Raw genomic sequence first — 16,371 nt, 5'->3', positions numbered from 1 at the left:
CACAAGGCATAATTAACTGCAATTAACTGAAAATTGCAGAATTTACTGCTGTAGGATATGGTGCTGTTCATTATCCTAGGTGGCTTTGAAAGAGGATTATAGAAATCTGTGGAGGATAGTTAGCAGCCACTAGAGGGGGGCATGCTGGGGCGGTGGCGCTCATCTGATCTCTGGTAGGTTGTGTCATTGCTGCTTACCGGGAGATGGGGGGACGGGGACGGGTATAGCATCTGTCAATCACCTGACATCAAGTGAGCCAGCCTCAAAGGAAAAGGTTGGAGAACATTCTTAAATGTTAATCAAATCCTTCCTTTGCAGTCCACATTGAATTCAAGCCATGGCTGCAAAGGAACATTTTGTCCTTTGCATCGTGGTTGCAAAGGGAAAATATCCCTTACTTGAATTCAAGTTGGGGGTGCAAAGGAAGAATCGGGAGTGCACTTTTGATTCGTTTGACAATATTCAGGGTTTAGATTAAGAATGCCTAGAACTGGGATGGATAACCTAGTGCTCTCCAGATTTCTTTGGACTGTATACAAGTCCTATCATCCTTGAACACTGATCCAGCTGGCTGGGGCTGATGGGCATTGGAATCCACCATCATCTGGGCAGGGGCACGGATTAGCCTAAAAACAGAATTATACTCTAAACCAGGTACATTTTGAATCATCTGCTTGAACTCCTGTGGAAATGCCTTAGTAGAAGACTGGGAAACTAGCAATTGATATACTTCTGTGTGGCATCCAAGAACTTTACTTTCCTAGCTTGGCCTTCAAAACGGAGTATCAACGATCTGTAAGGCAAACTGTTTCTCTGTGTTTGCATGCTTCTGTAAAAAGATTTTTTTTGTGTGTGTAGTATATAAATTACACACACACACACATACACACACACACACACACTTAAAAGGCAGTGATTGAGAGATGTGTTGTGAATGTCATCAACCTTCAGTGTACTTTTCAAACTTAGTGCTAAAGCCTCTGGAGACAAATTCATTGTTTGCTCCTTGTTTTGAAGAGTCAGTTTAGACCTTCAGAGTTTTCCGGGAGAATCTGAACAATAACAAAGGCATATGCAAATGTTCATACATGTTGTTCCCCTGTGTGCCTCTCCCAGGTTTTCTTCTTATTCGCCTTTTTCCAGAATAAATAGCCTCAGTTTTTTGCACCTCTCCTTGTTCAGAATCTCTTCCCCATCCACTCCACTTACAATCCTTACTCCTCCACTCTCCGGCTCATGGGAATATCACCAGAAAACTTACATACAAGCCTACAAGTTCATATTTCCTCCAAGGATATGTGCCCACAGGATTATTTCAAAAAGCAATCTTTGCAAATATCAAATCTTACTTCAAAATAAGTCCTGAATACATCCTAAAGCACAAACCATGCTGGAAACTCCTGCTAAGCCTCACACTGCGAGGTCCAGGTTCAAATCCCTGATCCACAATGAAGCTCATAAGGGATCTCAGGGTAAATTTTTGTTCCCAGCTTAAATTTTATTAGCTATGGAATTATCAACCATATTAGGGCTGAGCTGAAACAGGGAAGAGGGTGCACTTAACAAAAAACAATTATGCCATGTAAAAGGTGCTCCCCATTTTGATAATAATTTGCATGAGTTTTCAAAACGGTGTAAAAATGTAGCACCAGGGATAGGGAAATCAAGCCAGATGAGTGGGGTATTATTATTATTAGGTTCCACAAGGGCCACGTTCCTTTCTGGATAACCCTCCATGGACTCAGTAGGGCCAGAGACAAATGGGGGCAGAGCAACAAACCTGAATGTTATCTTTGTTGCTAGTTGCACACTCGTGCATATATTTTTTCTATCCTCCATCACGAGAAGCATTATCAGAGTTCAAGGACACATTCCAGCCAGGCACAAGCACTCAAAGAGGAGGCAAAGCAGAGCCAACAATGGGTGTGGCCTGGAGAGAAGATGTGTAGCTAGGGAGGGGGTATGGTATGGGGAGAGTGCCAGGGCCAAATAGAGACGCCTGGAGGGCCACATTTGACCCAGAAGCCTGACATTCCCCATCCCTGTGTTATACTGTACAGAGGTACCTTGGTTTTCAAACTTAATCCATTCCGGAAGTCTGTTTCAAAGCCAAAGCATTCCAAAGCCAAGGTGTGCTTTCCCATAGAAAGGAATGCAAAAATTGATTAATCTGTTCCAGACTTTTAAAAACAACCTCCAAAACAGCAATTTAACATGAATTCTACTATCTAACAAGACCCCTGATCCATAAAATGAAAGCAATAAACAATGTACTGCAGTCACACAATCAATCAATCAATCAATAGCTGAACCGGGTTCTTCCACAGTCACAAAAACAAAAAGAGAGAGTCGCAAAACCAAAAATGCTAAATAAGTAGCAAAACCAGACAAACCTCAGTGTAACACTCAAAACGGATGTGTGGCACTCAAAACGGAAGTGTGGCACTCAAATCGGAAGCATAACACTCAAAAAGGAGCACGTTCGGCTTCCGAAAAAGTTCGCAAACCGGAACACTTACTTCTGGGTTTGCAGTGTTGGGGTTTCAAGTTGTTTAAGTACCAAGGCGTTTGAGAACCAAGGTACCACTGTCTAGGGACAAGGGCAGAGACGGAGTGATTTGTCAACAGAAACACCTTGTAAGACAGTCCCAGCCTCCAGATCTGATGTGGTTCATGTATTGTGCCAGTACTTTGGCCACATACCAAGTTTTCGCCTTGCACTAGATACAGCTTGTCAGACCTGACAGCTCTTGCACTGGAGCATAAGCCTTAACAGAGTCTTTTTCCTGCTGGCACTTTGTCACTGGCTCTTCACTCTTAATCCTTACTCTGCAAAATGTACATCTGGCCTGATCCTGCAAGAATGAGCCCGAGAGATCTAACTTTCCTGTGCCCTTTTCCTCTCCCTCATTACATCTGCCCACTCCCATCTCTGTTTTATGTGCTTTATTTTGAGCTGAACAACTGTTCATTCTTTAACTATATTATTTATACATATTCTTATAAATAAAAGAATGCACCAAAGCTTTTAGTATGGTGGCACCAGTAATATGGAACACTATTCCTACTGAAATCAGACAGGCATCTACAAATACTGATACGTCGCCTGCTGAAAACATCTCTCTCTCTTTTTTAGAGAAATAATGTGATTTGATGTGGGTCATTTGTATTTTATGGTGTTTTAATGATTTTATTATACAAGAGAGAGAGTGAGAGAGAGAGATGAACTGGTGCTTTCTAAATATTCTGATAAATAAATCACTATAAATAAATATTATGATTTAAGTTGTAAATTCATGCAGTGTTTCCTTACGTAGTGATAAGCCAACTCCAGCATGTCAGCAATCTTAAAATCCTATTATATAGTCCAAAAATGCAGATAAACTTAAAAGATGAATGGCTAATCAAAAATAAGCAGGGGGTAAGGCCTGCTGAAATAGAAGGGTCTTCAAGAGATGCGTAAAAGTCAAAAGTGAGAATGACTACTGAATCTCTCCTGGAAGAGGGTTCCACAGGATGGGGCCAGAGACAAAAAAAAATGCACAACTTCTAATTGGAGGGATTTGGGCCTCGGAAACATGAGACAACTCATGATGCTTGATCTGGGATACAAGGGATCAGGCTACCCTTAAGGAATGCTGGACCCAAGAATCCTGAACCTAGTACATGGGCGGCCAGTGAAGGCAATGGTGTCAAATGCTGTTTTCTGTCTGTTCCCATCAGCAGTCTAGCCCCTGCATCCTGAAACAGTTGGCATTTTTGGACCAGGCTCAAAAACAGGGCCAAATAAAGTGCATTGCATGAATTGGTCTCAAGGTTAGCACTGCATGGACTACATTGGCCAACTGCCGCGAGAATGCTGATAGCCAAATGGTGGAAGGGAGATAAAATACCAACTAAAATGGAATGGCAGGCGGAATGATTTGACCTTGTAGAATTGGCAAAGATGACAGGAAAAATTAGGAACCAGACAAATCAAAAGTTTAACAAAGAATGGGATATATACATATTATATTTAAAAGAACACTGTTCCCATACGAAATTTTTGACATGCTTTGGTTAACTTCTGCAATGTCATATGCTACAAAGATTATAGATAATTTATGATGAGTTAGATGTCATACAATATGCAGTTAACAAAGAAACAAAGGACCCATGCTGAGGAAAGCTTTCTGGGAAATGATATATAATGAGCTAAAGAAAATGTTTAAAAACACTTTTGTTAAAAAAACCAGAAGCTTTTTTTATTGGGGATAGTGAGTAGAGAGATACCGAGACAAGCTAAAAAATTGTGTTCTTATATGCAGCAACTGCGGCAAGAATTTTGTTAGCCCAAATATGGAAACAACAGGAGTTACCAACAAAAGAGGAGTGGCAGGTGAAGCTGATGGACTTTGCAGAACTGGCGAAACTGATGGGAAGAATCCAGAACCAGCAAGACCAAGCATTCCAAAAGGACTGGAACAAATTTTTATTATTTTTGAAAGACTGCAAGCAATTAACATCATTAGCAGGCTTATCAGAAGATTTGTAAGAAGAAATTGCTACCTATTCAGGTTGAGTAATATAATATTTTAGGTAGTGATCTAACAAGGATAGGAAACGAAGTGAAATGTAAAGATGCAAAGTTTAATTTTGTAAACCATAAAACAGTAGGGAGGGAAGCCGTTAGGCTCAGTTGAGCCAAAGAGATGAAATAAGAGGATATGATGTTACGTAATGTGATTATATGTAAAACCAATAAAAATTAACAACAACAACAACAACAACAACAACAACAACAACAACATATTGTTCAACTGGTGATTATCCGGATATGACTGAAGCTGGCGTATGAGACAAACCTGATACAAAGCACTGCTATTAAAACAGGGTAGGCTAGTAACTGCTCTTTGACCTTGTATTGCAACCATTCCAAAAGCCATTTCTGTTAATTGTATCCTGGGATGTATTGTCTTTTGATGAATTTGTCTTCTTTGCTCTGTGCCTGTTAATTAATTGCAGCACACAATGCTAGCCGTATGACCAATCTCTAGGCTCTTGCAGGATAAATCCTCTCCTGCTTGATTTATATTTGGTTCCCTATCTCTTTAACCAGGACTTAATCCATCAAAGGTGTTTTTGTATTTATATATTTTACCTTTCATCAGAGGTTTTCCAAAAATAAACTCGTGACAGACTATGTGGAAAATCTTTTGAAACATATTCAATTATGCCCACACATCCCTACTTTGTATGGCATTGTACTGTTATTTTCCCCCCTTTTCCTTTCCAAAGCACACTTTCATTACAACAGTTCTGGCTGTTAAGAGAAGCATGATTTAACCTTTCAGAATGCATGCTGATTTATCCCTCTCTTAAGATAATCAACACCATTTTGAATGGGGATTTTGCCATTGTCATTCCACCTTGCACGGAATTAAGTCTCTCAGCTACGTGTGTCTTTGGATTGCACTAGGGGCCTATTGAATAACTACATTCACTAACATAATGGTCTTCCACAATGAGGCATTAAATGACGTAGGAGGTTGCTAGGCTGGGTGATTTTTTTTTAGGCTGGAATTCATCAAATTAATAAATCACATATGAAAAATAAGATAAGCAGAGCCAGCCTTAGCACTAAGCCAACTGAGGCACTTGCCTCTGGCAGTAGGATCCTGCTGGGATCCTAAGGTGGCAGATCCCACTAATTTGCCTGTCTGCTACCCCTGCCAATACTGGAGAAGCGAGGAGAAGTGGGAACACAAGTGTTACAGAGATCTCTCGCAAGAGCTTGCAGAGCCCTGTGTGATCTCTCTGCTGCAGCTTCTCTTTACTTCCCTCAACCGTTCCTCATCAGGCTTGGTTGCCAGACCCTTGATCTTCTTGGTCGCTCTCCTCTGCACACAATCCAGCTTGTCAACATCCTTCTCAAATTGTGGGGCCCAGAAATGGACATGGTATTCCAGGTGGGGTCTGACTGAGGCAGAATAGAGTGGGACTATTACTTCCCTTGACCTGGACACAAGACTTCTGTTGATGCAGCCTAGAACAGCATGAGCCCTTTTTTGCAGCTACATCTCAAAAAAAAAATGTTTCATTTGTTTGTTAGCGTATGTTAAATGTGTTGCAAAACTGATGGGGTAGGCATTGACAATTTGCACAGATGATTTTTTGAAGGTCTTTCCATCCCTTTTGATTATGCCACATCCAATCAGTTGAGATCTTGGAGCCCAGCTATCCATTATCCTGATCATATTTGTAGCCTGACTCAGCTGGATCAGAATCCGTAAGACTCCATCCCACAGTTAGCCCCAACAAGAAAGGAAAGTTTAAGGGGTTTGAATCATTACTTGGATTTTCCCTCTCAGCTGAGTCATACTCACAGGAAGTTGAAGACGTTGCCTGGTTCATCCCAACCTTCATTGCTATCTCTTATGAGGCTAATTTCCCCCAGCTTTCCCTTCCTCTTCCGCTACAGCAGTAGCATAAAGACATTGGGCCCTAGTTTCACGAGCCTCTCTGAATGTTGGCTAGAGAAGCACATTTAGGATTTGTAAAGTCCAAAGATATATCAACTCTGTTTTACAGCTATAGAAATTATAACAGTGATGCTACACGTTGCTGTGTGTTAAATAGAAGAGGCTGACTTTCGGGAAAGGGGGAACACAGTAGCAAATTAGCTGCTTTATTGCCCAGCAGACCATGACAAAAATTGACAGGCGGAACCATTCACTATTAATATGAGTGGCATGCATTGGAATAAATGGAAATTTAAGAGTACAAAGCCAGGTCCACCTAACATGTAGCCTGCAATTCAAATCATTTAAGCTGGGGTTGAAAGAAAACTGGCATTGTGTATAATTACAGGAGGGGAAATTCAAGAGATGTCAGAATGTCTTAAGAGTTCTATTCTGTCTCATTAAGAGGATGCAATTTAGTCTCACTGAAATGCACAAATATTTGAGTTTATGCATCTTTGCGGTTTCATGGCTGGCATAAAGCGGTAATCAAGTGCCGTGCATTATTTTTTTAAAGGGGGACTGTAATGAGACAAGAGCACTTTAAGGAAATTTTATTTGCAGCATTTGAGCAGTCACAAATGTGGATGCCAGAGACACCGGGGAACAGGGATGGGATCAGCTGAGGCTATAGACAGTCCAAGAATGCAAGCAGTGGCTTCCATTATGTTATAGGGCAGGGATCAGAGAGGGAGAAATCCCAAATATTGCACTAAACACAGAAAGGATATAAACACATTATGGGGAGGGAGGGAACCCACAAATTTTGAAAATGAGGGAAAAATGCACTTTTCAAGAGGCATGTGTTTTAACTGTCTTGATTCTATTTACCTCTGCTTTCTTCCTCCGACTACATCTCCCCACCTTAGTGATGTTTTCCTAATCTTAAAAACAAAAAAGCCTCCTAAATAGTATTCAGTTACACATTTGCATCCTTTTCATCTTGCAGTTCCATTCCTATGCAACCTCTTTTCTGCCTAGCAGTCATACAACCCTTTCTCTCTCTTCATCAGAAGGGGTGAGGCCTTGAGGGGAGCTATAGCATGGCACTCCCCCTGCCCCATAAAGGGAACCCCAGAGGTGCTTCAGATATTTCAAGCAAGCAGAGAGGCGAGAAGAGAGACACCCTTTTGGCTCCCCCCTCCTTTATTATTCAGAAGGAGGTATTATGCTGTGTATAACCGCATCAATTGTTTGCATTGAATTGATCTCATGTTACTGTATGTAGTTATGCTACTTTAACTGCCCTGTGGTCTTTTGACAAATGTTGATATATAAATTTTAATCATTTTTGAAATTTTGGCTGATATGGTCAGGAATGGCTCTCCTGGTAAGCAGGAGCTGCAGGAATAGCCTCTCAGCGGCAGAGACATTGTCATTTACAAGGAGGAAGAAGAACAAGGCAGTGGAGAGGCTGCAGGGGGGCAGATGCTCTAGCAGAGTCAATCCATTGCTACTACTAGTGTTCCTGTGAAGCCCCAACTTTACTTTTCCTGCTGCCGAGAACATATTCCTGTGGCCCTACCCTGCTGCTGTAATCTTGAGCATAAGTCAGTCATGCTTCCCGTTTTTCCACTTGCTTGGAACGTCTTGAGTACCCCTGGCTTTTCCTTGATATGTCCCTCTTGATTAATAATAATAATAATAAATTTATTTATACCCCGCCCTCCCCGGCCAAGACCGGGCTCAGGGTGGCTAACACCAGGTATAAAAACAATTGATTAAAATACAAGTTAAAAACAGGATTAAAATACAACTTAAAATGCAGCCTCATTTCTGTGGAAGCTCAGATCAAAGCTGTTTGGGGTGAGAAAACGTCAAATCTTCACCAAGGCCAACTATCCAGACTGGTCCTACGTGGGCCAGAAAAAGCCAGGGAAGTCCCCAAATAGGGGTTCCATCACAGAAGGTAAAAAGGAAAGAGGGGGAGGGGATCAAGTTGATTCCAAGCCTAAGGCCAGGCGGAACAACTCTGTTTTACAGGCCCTGCGGAAAGAAATCAGATCCCGCAGGGCCCTGGTCTCATGAGACAGATTGATTAGGGAAATTGATCTTTGTGAATTCAGATAAGAACTCTCCTGGTGCTATTTCAATCCAGTTTCAGATCCTTAGATGCCCTGGTTGATGACTTTTGTTAGGAGGCGGATGAAGGGACTGCAGCGCCGTTGAGTCTCCTTGACATCTCTGTGGCATTCAGCATCACTGACCATGGTATTCTCGAGTGACACAGAGGGTAAGAAAAGGAGGCATTGCCATGCCCTGGTTCTGCTTCTACCTACATGGTTGTTTCCAGAAGGTCAGAAATAAACAGTAAATTGCAAGAACTCGGGCCAAGTTATTGCAATTTACTGTTTATTTCTGTTTCCAGAAGGTAGCAATGGGGGACTTCTACTCGAAACTGTGGGAACTGATGTGTGGTGTGCTGCAGGATCATTCTTGTTCCCCAGGCTCTTCAACAACTATATGAAATTGTGGGGAGAGGTCATCAGGGTTTGTCGTGAGGTGTCATCTGCATGCTGATGACACCTAGGTCGGCCTCTCCATTCCATTCGAATCAGGACAGGCAGTTCAGGAGTTGTTTTTGTATATGTTGGAAGCCCCCCAGAGTGGCTGGGGCAACCCAGTCAGATGGGCAGGGTAAAAATAATAAAATGATGGTAGTGAGTAAGCCACCATCACTGCAGATGGTGACAGCAGTCACGAAATTAAAAGACGCCTGCTTCTTGGGAGAAAAGCAATGACAAACCTAGACAGCATCTTAAAAAGCAGAGACATCACCTTGCCGACAAAGGTCCGTATAGTTAAAGCTATGGTTTTCCCAGTAGTGATGTATGGAAGTGAGAGCTGGACCATAAAGAAGGCTGATCGCCGAAGAATTGATGCTTTTGAATTATGGTGCTGGAGGAGACTCTTGAGAGTCCCATGGACTGCAAGAAGATCAAACCTATCCATTCTTAAGGAAATCAGCCCTGAGTGCTCCCTGGAAGGACAGATCGTGAAGCTGAGGCTCCAATACTTTGGCCACCTCATGAGAAGAGAAGAATCCTTGGAAAAGACCCTGATGTTGGGAAAGATTGAGGGCACTAGGAGAAGGGGACGTCAGAGGACAAGATGGTTGGACAGTGTTCTCGAAGCTACGAACATGAGTTTGACCAAACTGCGGGAGGCAGTGCAAGACAGGAGTGCCTGGCGTGCTATGGTCCATGGGGTCACGAAGAGTCGGACACGACTAAACGACTAAACAACAACAACAACAACAGTGAGTAAGCCAGACTCAGGCTACTGGAAATTCTGACAATACCAGAACGACAGGGATCACAGAAATGTTTGGCTTCTTGCCCATTCTGTTACCTTCAATGATCTCATCTCTCCTTTAGCTGCTAAGTGTCCCGAGATGGGGTGGGGTCATTGAGGAGCAGGGGAAATTAGTCGCTAAAGGAGAGCTGGGATAAGCCGAGATAAACCCTGGGCAGGGAAAGGGGACCATCAGTTTCCTGGCTGTCAATCTCCTCTTTTTGAAATGACAGCCTGCTTACTTGTAGCAGCGTTTGATGTGATCAATGTAGCATGTAGCCCAGCTCTCATTTCAGGGTTTTAGTTAAATCTGGAGTTCTTTGAACTCAGGCTATCCTGCCCTCCGGTAGGAATTTATTTTCCTCCATATATATCCTTAGCATGGATGCCTCCACAAATGAGAAGGAGAAGAAAATACACCCTAGCCTAACCCCAGCAAAAGAGCTGGGGAAAAATAGCACTTTTCAAAGCTGTGTGGATTTTTCCAGCTCAATATCCAGATGCTTTCCTTGGACAGATCTGTGAAAGTGTAAATAATAATTATGAGAGGGGGCTGCACCCAGTTTCCCCTTTTCTATTATCATTCAAATTAGTTCCCCTCTAAATCTTCCAAAGCTCCTCATTTGAAAATGAATAAATGTTCAATTAAAGAAAAAGTGGGGAAGCAAATGGAGTACAAAACGGTCTCACCCACATGCGGGTCTAATACAATAGGATGTTTAAGCATCAAGGGCAGAATCTGGCCTTGTGCAACAGCAACAACTTACTTATTTACATACCCATTTGCATTTCCCCAGCATCAGAGTCATTGGTTTACCAGGGGCAAAGTGAATATTAGCGATAAGAATGCACAAATTACAGAAATGTGATTTGATTTATGGTAAATTTCCTTCATAGAAAGCTAGAGTTATATCAGAGTTATTTAACTATGGACATGTCTTACTACACATTAAAGCCGGGAAGTTGACAGGGATAGCTTGCTTGCCAAGGAGCCACTGGGGTGGAGAAGACAGCTGGCCCTACCATTAGGCAGAGTAATATACCTGCCTGGTTTTCCAGCTCCTTGCAGCCAGCCTTCCAATCAGCCATACTGGATGACCCTCTTACCTCTCAGGGTCCTTCACTGGTGTGGTCTCAAAGATGTGGTTTGAAGACGGATGCGCCAACCTTGCTGAAACTAAGCAGCTCTGGGATCCTGTCAATGCCTGGATGGGGCACTGCCTGGGAACCCCATACACTCTGCTGTGAGGGCTATCGCTGGCTACTAGCCACAATGGCCAAGTTCTGCCTCCATGGTTGGAGGCAGGGAAGCTTCTGAATACCAGTTGCTGGAAACTACAGGAGGGGAGAGTACCCTTGTGCTCGAATCTTGCCCACAGGTTCTCGACTCAAGCACCTGGCCGGCCACTGTGAGAATAGGATGTGGGACATGATGGGCCATTGGCCTGATCCAGCAGGCTCTTCTAATGTTCTTAGGAGTTCCATAATGGAAGACTGTAGCAAATGAATAGTCAATTGCTCATAATGTTCAGTAATGGAGTACAGAGACCGGGGAGGGGAGGCTGACAAATAAAGGAAATGAATCACACAGCGTGAATAAGAAGTGGGTACTGGGAGACAGTGGTGCAGTGAGAGAGACCTGGGATCGTCCTCACGGACAGGGGATGAGGAAGTGAATTTGCTTCCACTGTACCACTTCAGGTTGCAAGTGGGGATTCACACAGTTGAGTGCTCCTCCACAGGAAGACAATTAAGAATGAAATCCAGCACAGGGCCTCCCACCTAACAGAGTGCACCAATGGCCATGTTTGTCTCCTAACATGCTGTTCATGAGAACTAGACCAGAGAAGAAAGTAGTTATGGAACAAATAGAGCGGTTACAAAGTGAGAAAGGCTCAGACACAGCTGTAGTGAGCATGATATTGGGGGAAACAGGGGGAAAATAATAACAATAACAATAATAAATGTTATTATTTATACCCCAGCCATCTGCATGGGTTTCCCCAGCCACTCTGGGCAGTTCCCAACAAAATATAAAAACATCATAAAAAGTCAAATGTAAAAAACTTCTCAATACAGGAGGTGCCGAAATAGATATAGGTATGGATTTAGATGATATAGATATAGACGATATAGATACAAATATCAATATATACTTAGACTCACTTCAACTGATTTAGTATGCAGCATAGGAATCTGCCTTCCACTGGGTCAAACCATTGCTCCATCAAGCTCAGTATTGGCTACACTGACTTGCAGCAGGTCTCCAGCATTGTAGAATGGCCTGTCCTACATGGAGATGCAAGGGATTGACTCTGGGACTGTCTACATTCAATGTGGATTCTCTGTCACTGTGCTACTGCTCTCCTCTGTACTGGGAATGAGAGAATTCCCCTCTTTATGGTTCCTCTGCTTTGTGTTCCCTGCTCCCAAATTCCAGTTTAAACCGTAGAACTGCTAAAATCATTCTCAGAATCTAGAGTATGCAGATTTGGCCAAAGTTATAGGAAGCTTCCGCTCCTTTGGCCTCTTCCCTCATCTCACCTACACTACAACTCAACGAGAACATCACCGATAACAACCATGTATGTGGCTCCATCAGGATTCATTCTGTGCACAGTCACTTCCGCACACAGGGAAAATTATCATGCCAAAGGGATCTTGATGCAATTGTATGAAAAGAAGTTCTCAAACTATACTGGAAAGAGCCCTCTTGTGTCGTCTTGCAAATGAACAATGTAATACAGCGTGCACTTTTTTTGGGGAAAAAAAACAGGCATCTGCAATTAGGCACTCTCTGTCAGCACAGCACAGCAATTAGATCTTTTAAACTTTTTCCTTTTTCTTTTTGCATAAAAACCCTGAAAGGAGGGCTTGGCCAAATACGCATTTACTACAGGGCTGTTAGTACTTTATTATAATTCACGCTTTATTAAAGAGCACATTAAATATGCCATGGAACCATTTAATGTGTCTGCTGCAGATTTGCTTTATTGTGTTTTTATCATTGTGAATTAGTTTTATGAAAAGCAAATAGGCAAAATTTTGCATAATGCTGGACCTGAAATTTTAGCAATTATAGGTGTCTTTTTTATATATACTGAAAACTGAGCATGCCAGAATACAAAAGGATTTTTTTTTTTGTTTAAAGCAAACACTCACCTTTTATTAATGAAGGGTCTAATGGAAATGGAGAGAATACTTAGCTGGTGATGGATTTGCATTGGGGAACTTTAGACCCACATCTGCTGCACATTGCATCAGTTTGTGTGATGTGTTTTATTAAATAATAATAATAATAATAATAATAATAATAATAATAATAAATAATAAATAAATAAAAACCAATCCACACCTCTAGGTGGTTTCATTGTCTGGGCTAACTGGCTATTAACAGGCAATTAAAAGGCTCTAATCCACAGCTTTATGAACATCCTGGTGCATATGCAGATCATCTGCAAAAGCAAGATTCCTTCCTTGCTCCCTCCAAAGGAAAAGGAGACTCCATGCCCACACCTCTGTGTCCTTATGGGACTCCTCCTTCCCCTGACATGAATGAGAGAGATATTGATGCCCCGGGTTACAGCTGGACAATATGAAGCCCTCCTGATGCTATTGGACTACAACTCCCATCAATACCAGCCAGCATGGTCAATGGTCAGGGGCAGGGGCGGATTTAGTTTTGATGAGGCCCTAAGCTACTGAAGGTAATGAGGCCCTTTATACGTCCAGCTGTCCTTTGTCGTCAACAAATTGTCACTGTTTTTTTGTGTTGAATATATGCTATATGGTAATTTAAGGACCTAATAGGTATCTAAAGCCATTTTCATATAACAAAATATGTATTTTATAAATGTAATTGTTACAGCTAGTCCATACAGAATGTAGGCACCCTATATATAGAACTGAGTGATATTTTAGGAAACAGGCTACCAGGTGGGGCCCATGACTTACATTATAGAAGCCTACACATCACAAAACACTGTTGCTGTATGTAGGTTTTATTTTATTTTTTATCTTATATTTTGGAAATGTACATCCAGTTTTTTTCCTTTAGTTTTTTTTTTTTTTTGGATAGCCCCCAAGAGAGTGGTGCCCTAAGCTATAGCTTGTTTAGCTTCTATGTAAATCTGGCACTGGTCGGGGGAGCTGGGAGTTGGAGCCTACATGTTGGATAGTTCTCTGCTCCCCAATTAAAGAGGTGCAACCAGGATATCTTACAGCAGTGGTTTTCAACTATATTTATAAAACACATGGCTTCCCTCAGAGAAGCAGGGGAGCCATAGTTTGTTAAGGGTACTTGGTACTGTTGCTCTGTGGGAGATAAACTACAGTTCTCTGAAGGAGGGTTGGGGGGGCATACAGTGGCGGAGAGCAGGCGGGGGCATGGCTGGCCCACATCCTGAGGGCGTGCAGCGTGCCCTGGGTGTGTGGCTTCCGCCTGTGGGGGGAGTGCCCAGCACGGGGGGGGGGAGCCTTGAAGGCACCCCACTGGGATCGTGGTGACGGGGTGGTGCGCTTCCCCGCCCCCCTCTTCGTCCGCCAGTGGGGACATATGCTCTAAAACAGGGGTGGCCAACTCCCAAGAGACTGCGATTTACTCACAAAGTTAAAAACTGGCAGTGATCTACCTCCTTTCTAGGGGTTCAGGTCAAAGTTGTTGAACTTTTTTAGGGAGGGGGAAAGCCACATTTTAGGGGTGCAGGGCAAAAACGATGAGCTTCTTTTAGGGGAGCCAAACTAGTTGAGCTTCTTTGGGGGGAGCCAGTGATCTACCACAGACGTCCAGTGATCTACTGGTAAATCACGATCTACCTGTTGGACGTGCCTGCTCTAAATGTATGAGGTGTGTGAAACTCTAGTTTTCTGAGAGCAGCAACTCACAACTCAACTAAGAATCCACTAAATATTGATTTCACACGTTCTGCTCTGAGAGAAACATGAAATCTCCAGGAAGAGGATGCTTTAAGGCTGCATTCAAGGAAGAAAGGTACGGCTTCATCAGTAAGGGTTGTATTAACCTTTCCCAAACTGTTTCCATAAAAAGATACCAAAACCATGGAGAACATAGCACACAGGATCAGTAACAGACTGCTGGGGGCTTATTGATGCTGATGGGGCCCAGCCCCACAATACACAATCCTACCCCACACAATTCCTTTTTTCTACTGCTGCCTCCACAGCAATGACAGCAATACCACTCACTGTGCTCCCTAGAGGGTCCACGGAGAAACATCTTCAAGGTAGACAGGGAGTGAAGCTTTTTAATACGAGCTAAGATGGCATGGGCGTACCCAGGATCAAAACTAGGGGGGGGCAAGGGGAGGGGCCAAGGCACGGAAGGGGGGGGCCACAAAGTGGGCGGGAACGCTGAACTCGCGCTCCGCCGGGCTGTGCCCCTCCCTAGAAGCAGGGCTGGTGGGCGGAGGCGGAGCCCAGCCCAGCGGAGCGCGAGTTCAGCGTTCCCGCCCGCCGCGCCGCGCTCTCTGGTTCCCCGCCGCGCTTGGCCTTGCCAGAGGGCGCGACGGGGAGCTGGAGGGAGGGTGCGGCGCGGTGCGGCGGGAATGGCGAACTCGCGCTCCGCCGGGCTGTGCTCCGCCTCTGCCCACCAGCCCTGCTTCTAGAGTAGGGCAGCTGCCCTAACTTGCCGCATGGTGGGTACGCCCTTGTAAGATGGGCTTCCATCAACAGTGACTGCTCACCAGCTTAATTTACCCAAAATGTATTGTCCTGGCCTATAAACTCTACAATTTTATAATCTTCATAATTCTAAAGGCCCCTGAGGCATTGCATTCTGGGTAAATTAAGGCGATGGGTGCTGAGCTTGCCTTCCCTTCAAAAGCAGCAGCAGCAGCACCCACCCACTGCCCCAATGGCCATCTGGGGCCTGTTGAGGAAACTTGGCACAGACAGGTTTGGCTGGTAATGGGCCTTTCTGAGCGCCTGGGCTCATGGCGAGTGCCCAACTTGGTTGAACACTGGCACCAGGCCCGATTGCCCATGGTTTGGAGCTATCAAACTTGCTTCAACATGTAGTGGTGGTGACTGGGTCGGAAGCAGCGCGATGCAAGCTTCGCCACAGGTCACAGGACTGATTGTTGATTGACCTTAAACGGAAAGAAAAAGAAAAGAGATGTAATGCACACCATTTGCTGTCCGCACTCACCTGTTTCGGAAAGCAACTTTGTCGCTTCTAGCACCTTCTCCGTGTAAACCCCAGCTTCATAGTTTTCCATCTCGGCGTTAATGATATGGATGACCCTGGCTGCACGGCCTCGGATTGCCCCTGCGGTCCTGTCCAGCGTGTCAACATCTCCCTCTTGCAGTGCAATCACACATTTGTTGACATCCTCCAGAATGTGGTTTTCTGCATGCAAACAGACACACAAGACAAATGTTTGCTGTGTGGCTCCTTTCAAAGAACGGTATGATCTGTCCTTTCAGCAAGGCTGCGAGACGGATCACAAACAAAATCCTAATTTACGGACGCATCTAGGGTAGGTGGGGATGGAATGAGATGACTGAGACAGGCCCAGTGCCCCTCAGTGAATCCTTGGGTGAACAAGATTAAAGTCCA

The 16,371-nt window shown here is 43.8% G+C and overlaps 1 protein-coding gene across 3 annotated transcripts in view; it reads right to left on the bottom strand.

The window, feature by feature from the left end:
- The window catches only part of CTNNA2 (catenin alpha 2), a 540,562-nt gene that overhangs the window by 63,887 nt on the left and 460,304 nt on the right, over positions 1 to 16,371 (bottom strand). For all 3 annotated transcript variants that reach the window (XM_035103044.2, XM_035103046.2, XM_035103047.2), the window contains one exon: positions 15,961 to 16,161. In XM_035103044.2, the coding sequence (XP_034958935.1) occupies positions 15,961 to 16,161 (201 nt within the window). The remainder of the gene's footprint in view (positions 1 to 15,960; positions 16,162 to 16,371) is intronic.

Source organism: Zootoca vivipara, chromosome 9 (assembly GCF_963506605.1).
Source record: "Zootoca vivipara chromosome 9, rZooViv1.1, whole genome shotgun sequence".
Classification (NCBI taxonomy): Eukaryota; Metazoa; Chordata; class Lepidosauria; order Squamata; family Lacertidae; genus Zootoca; species Zootoca vivipara.
This window is presented reverse-complemented; position numbering and strand designations above follow the sequence as displayed.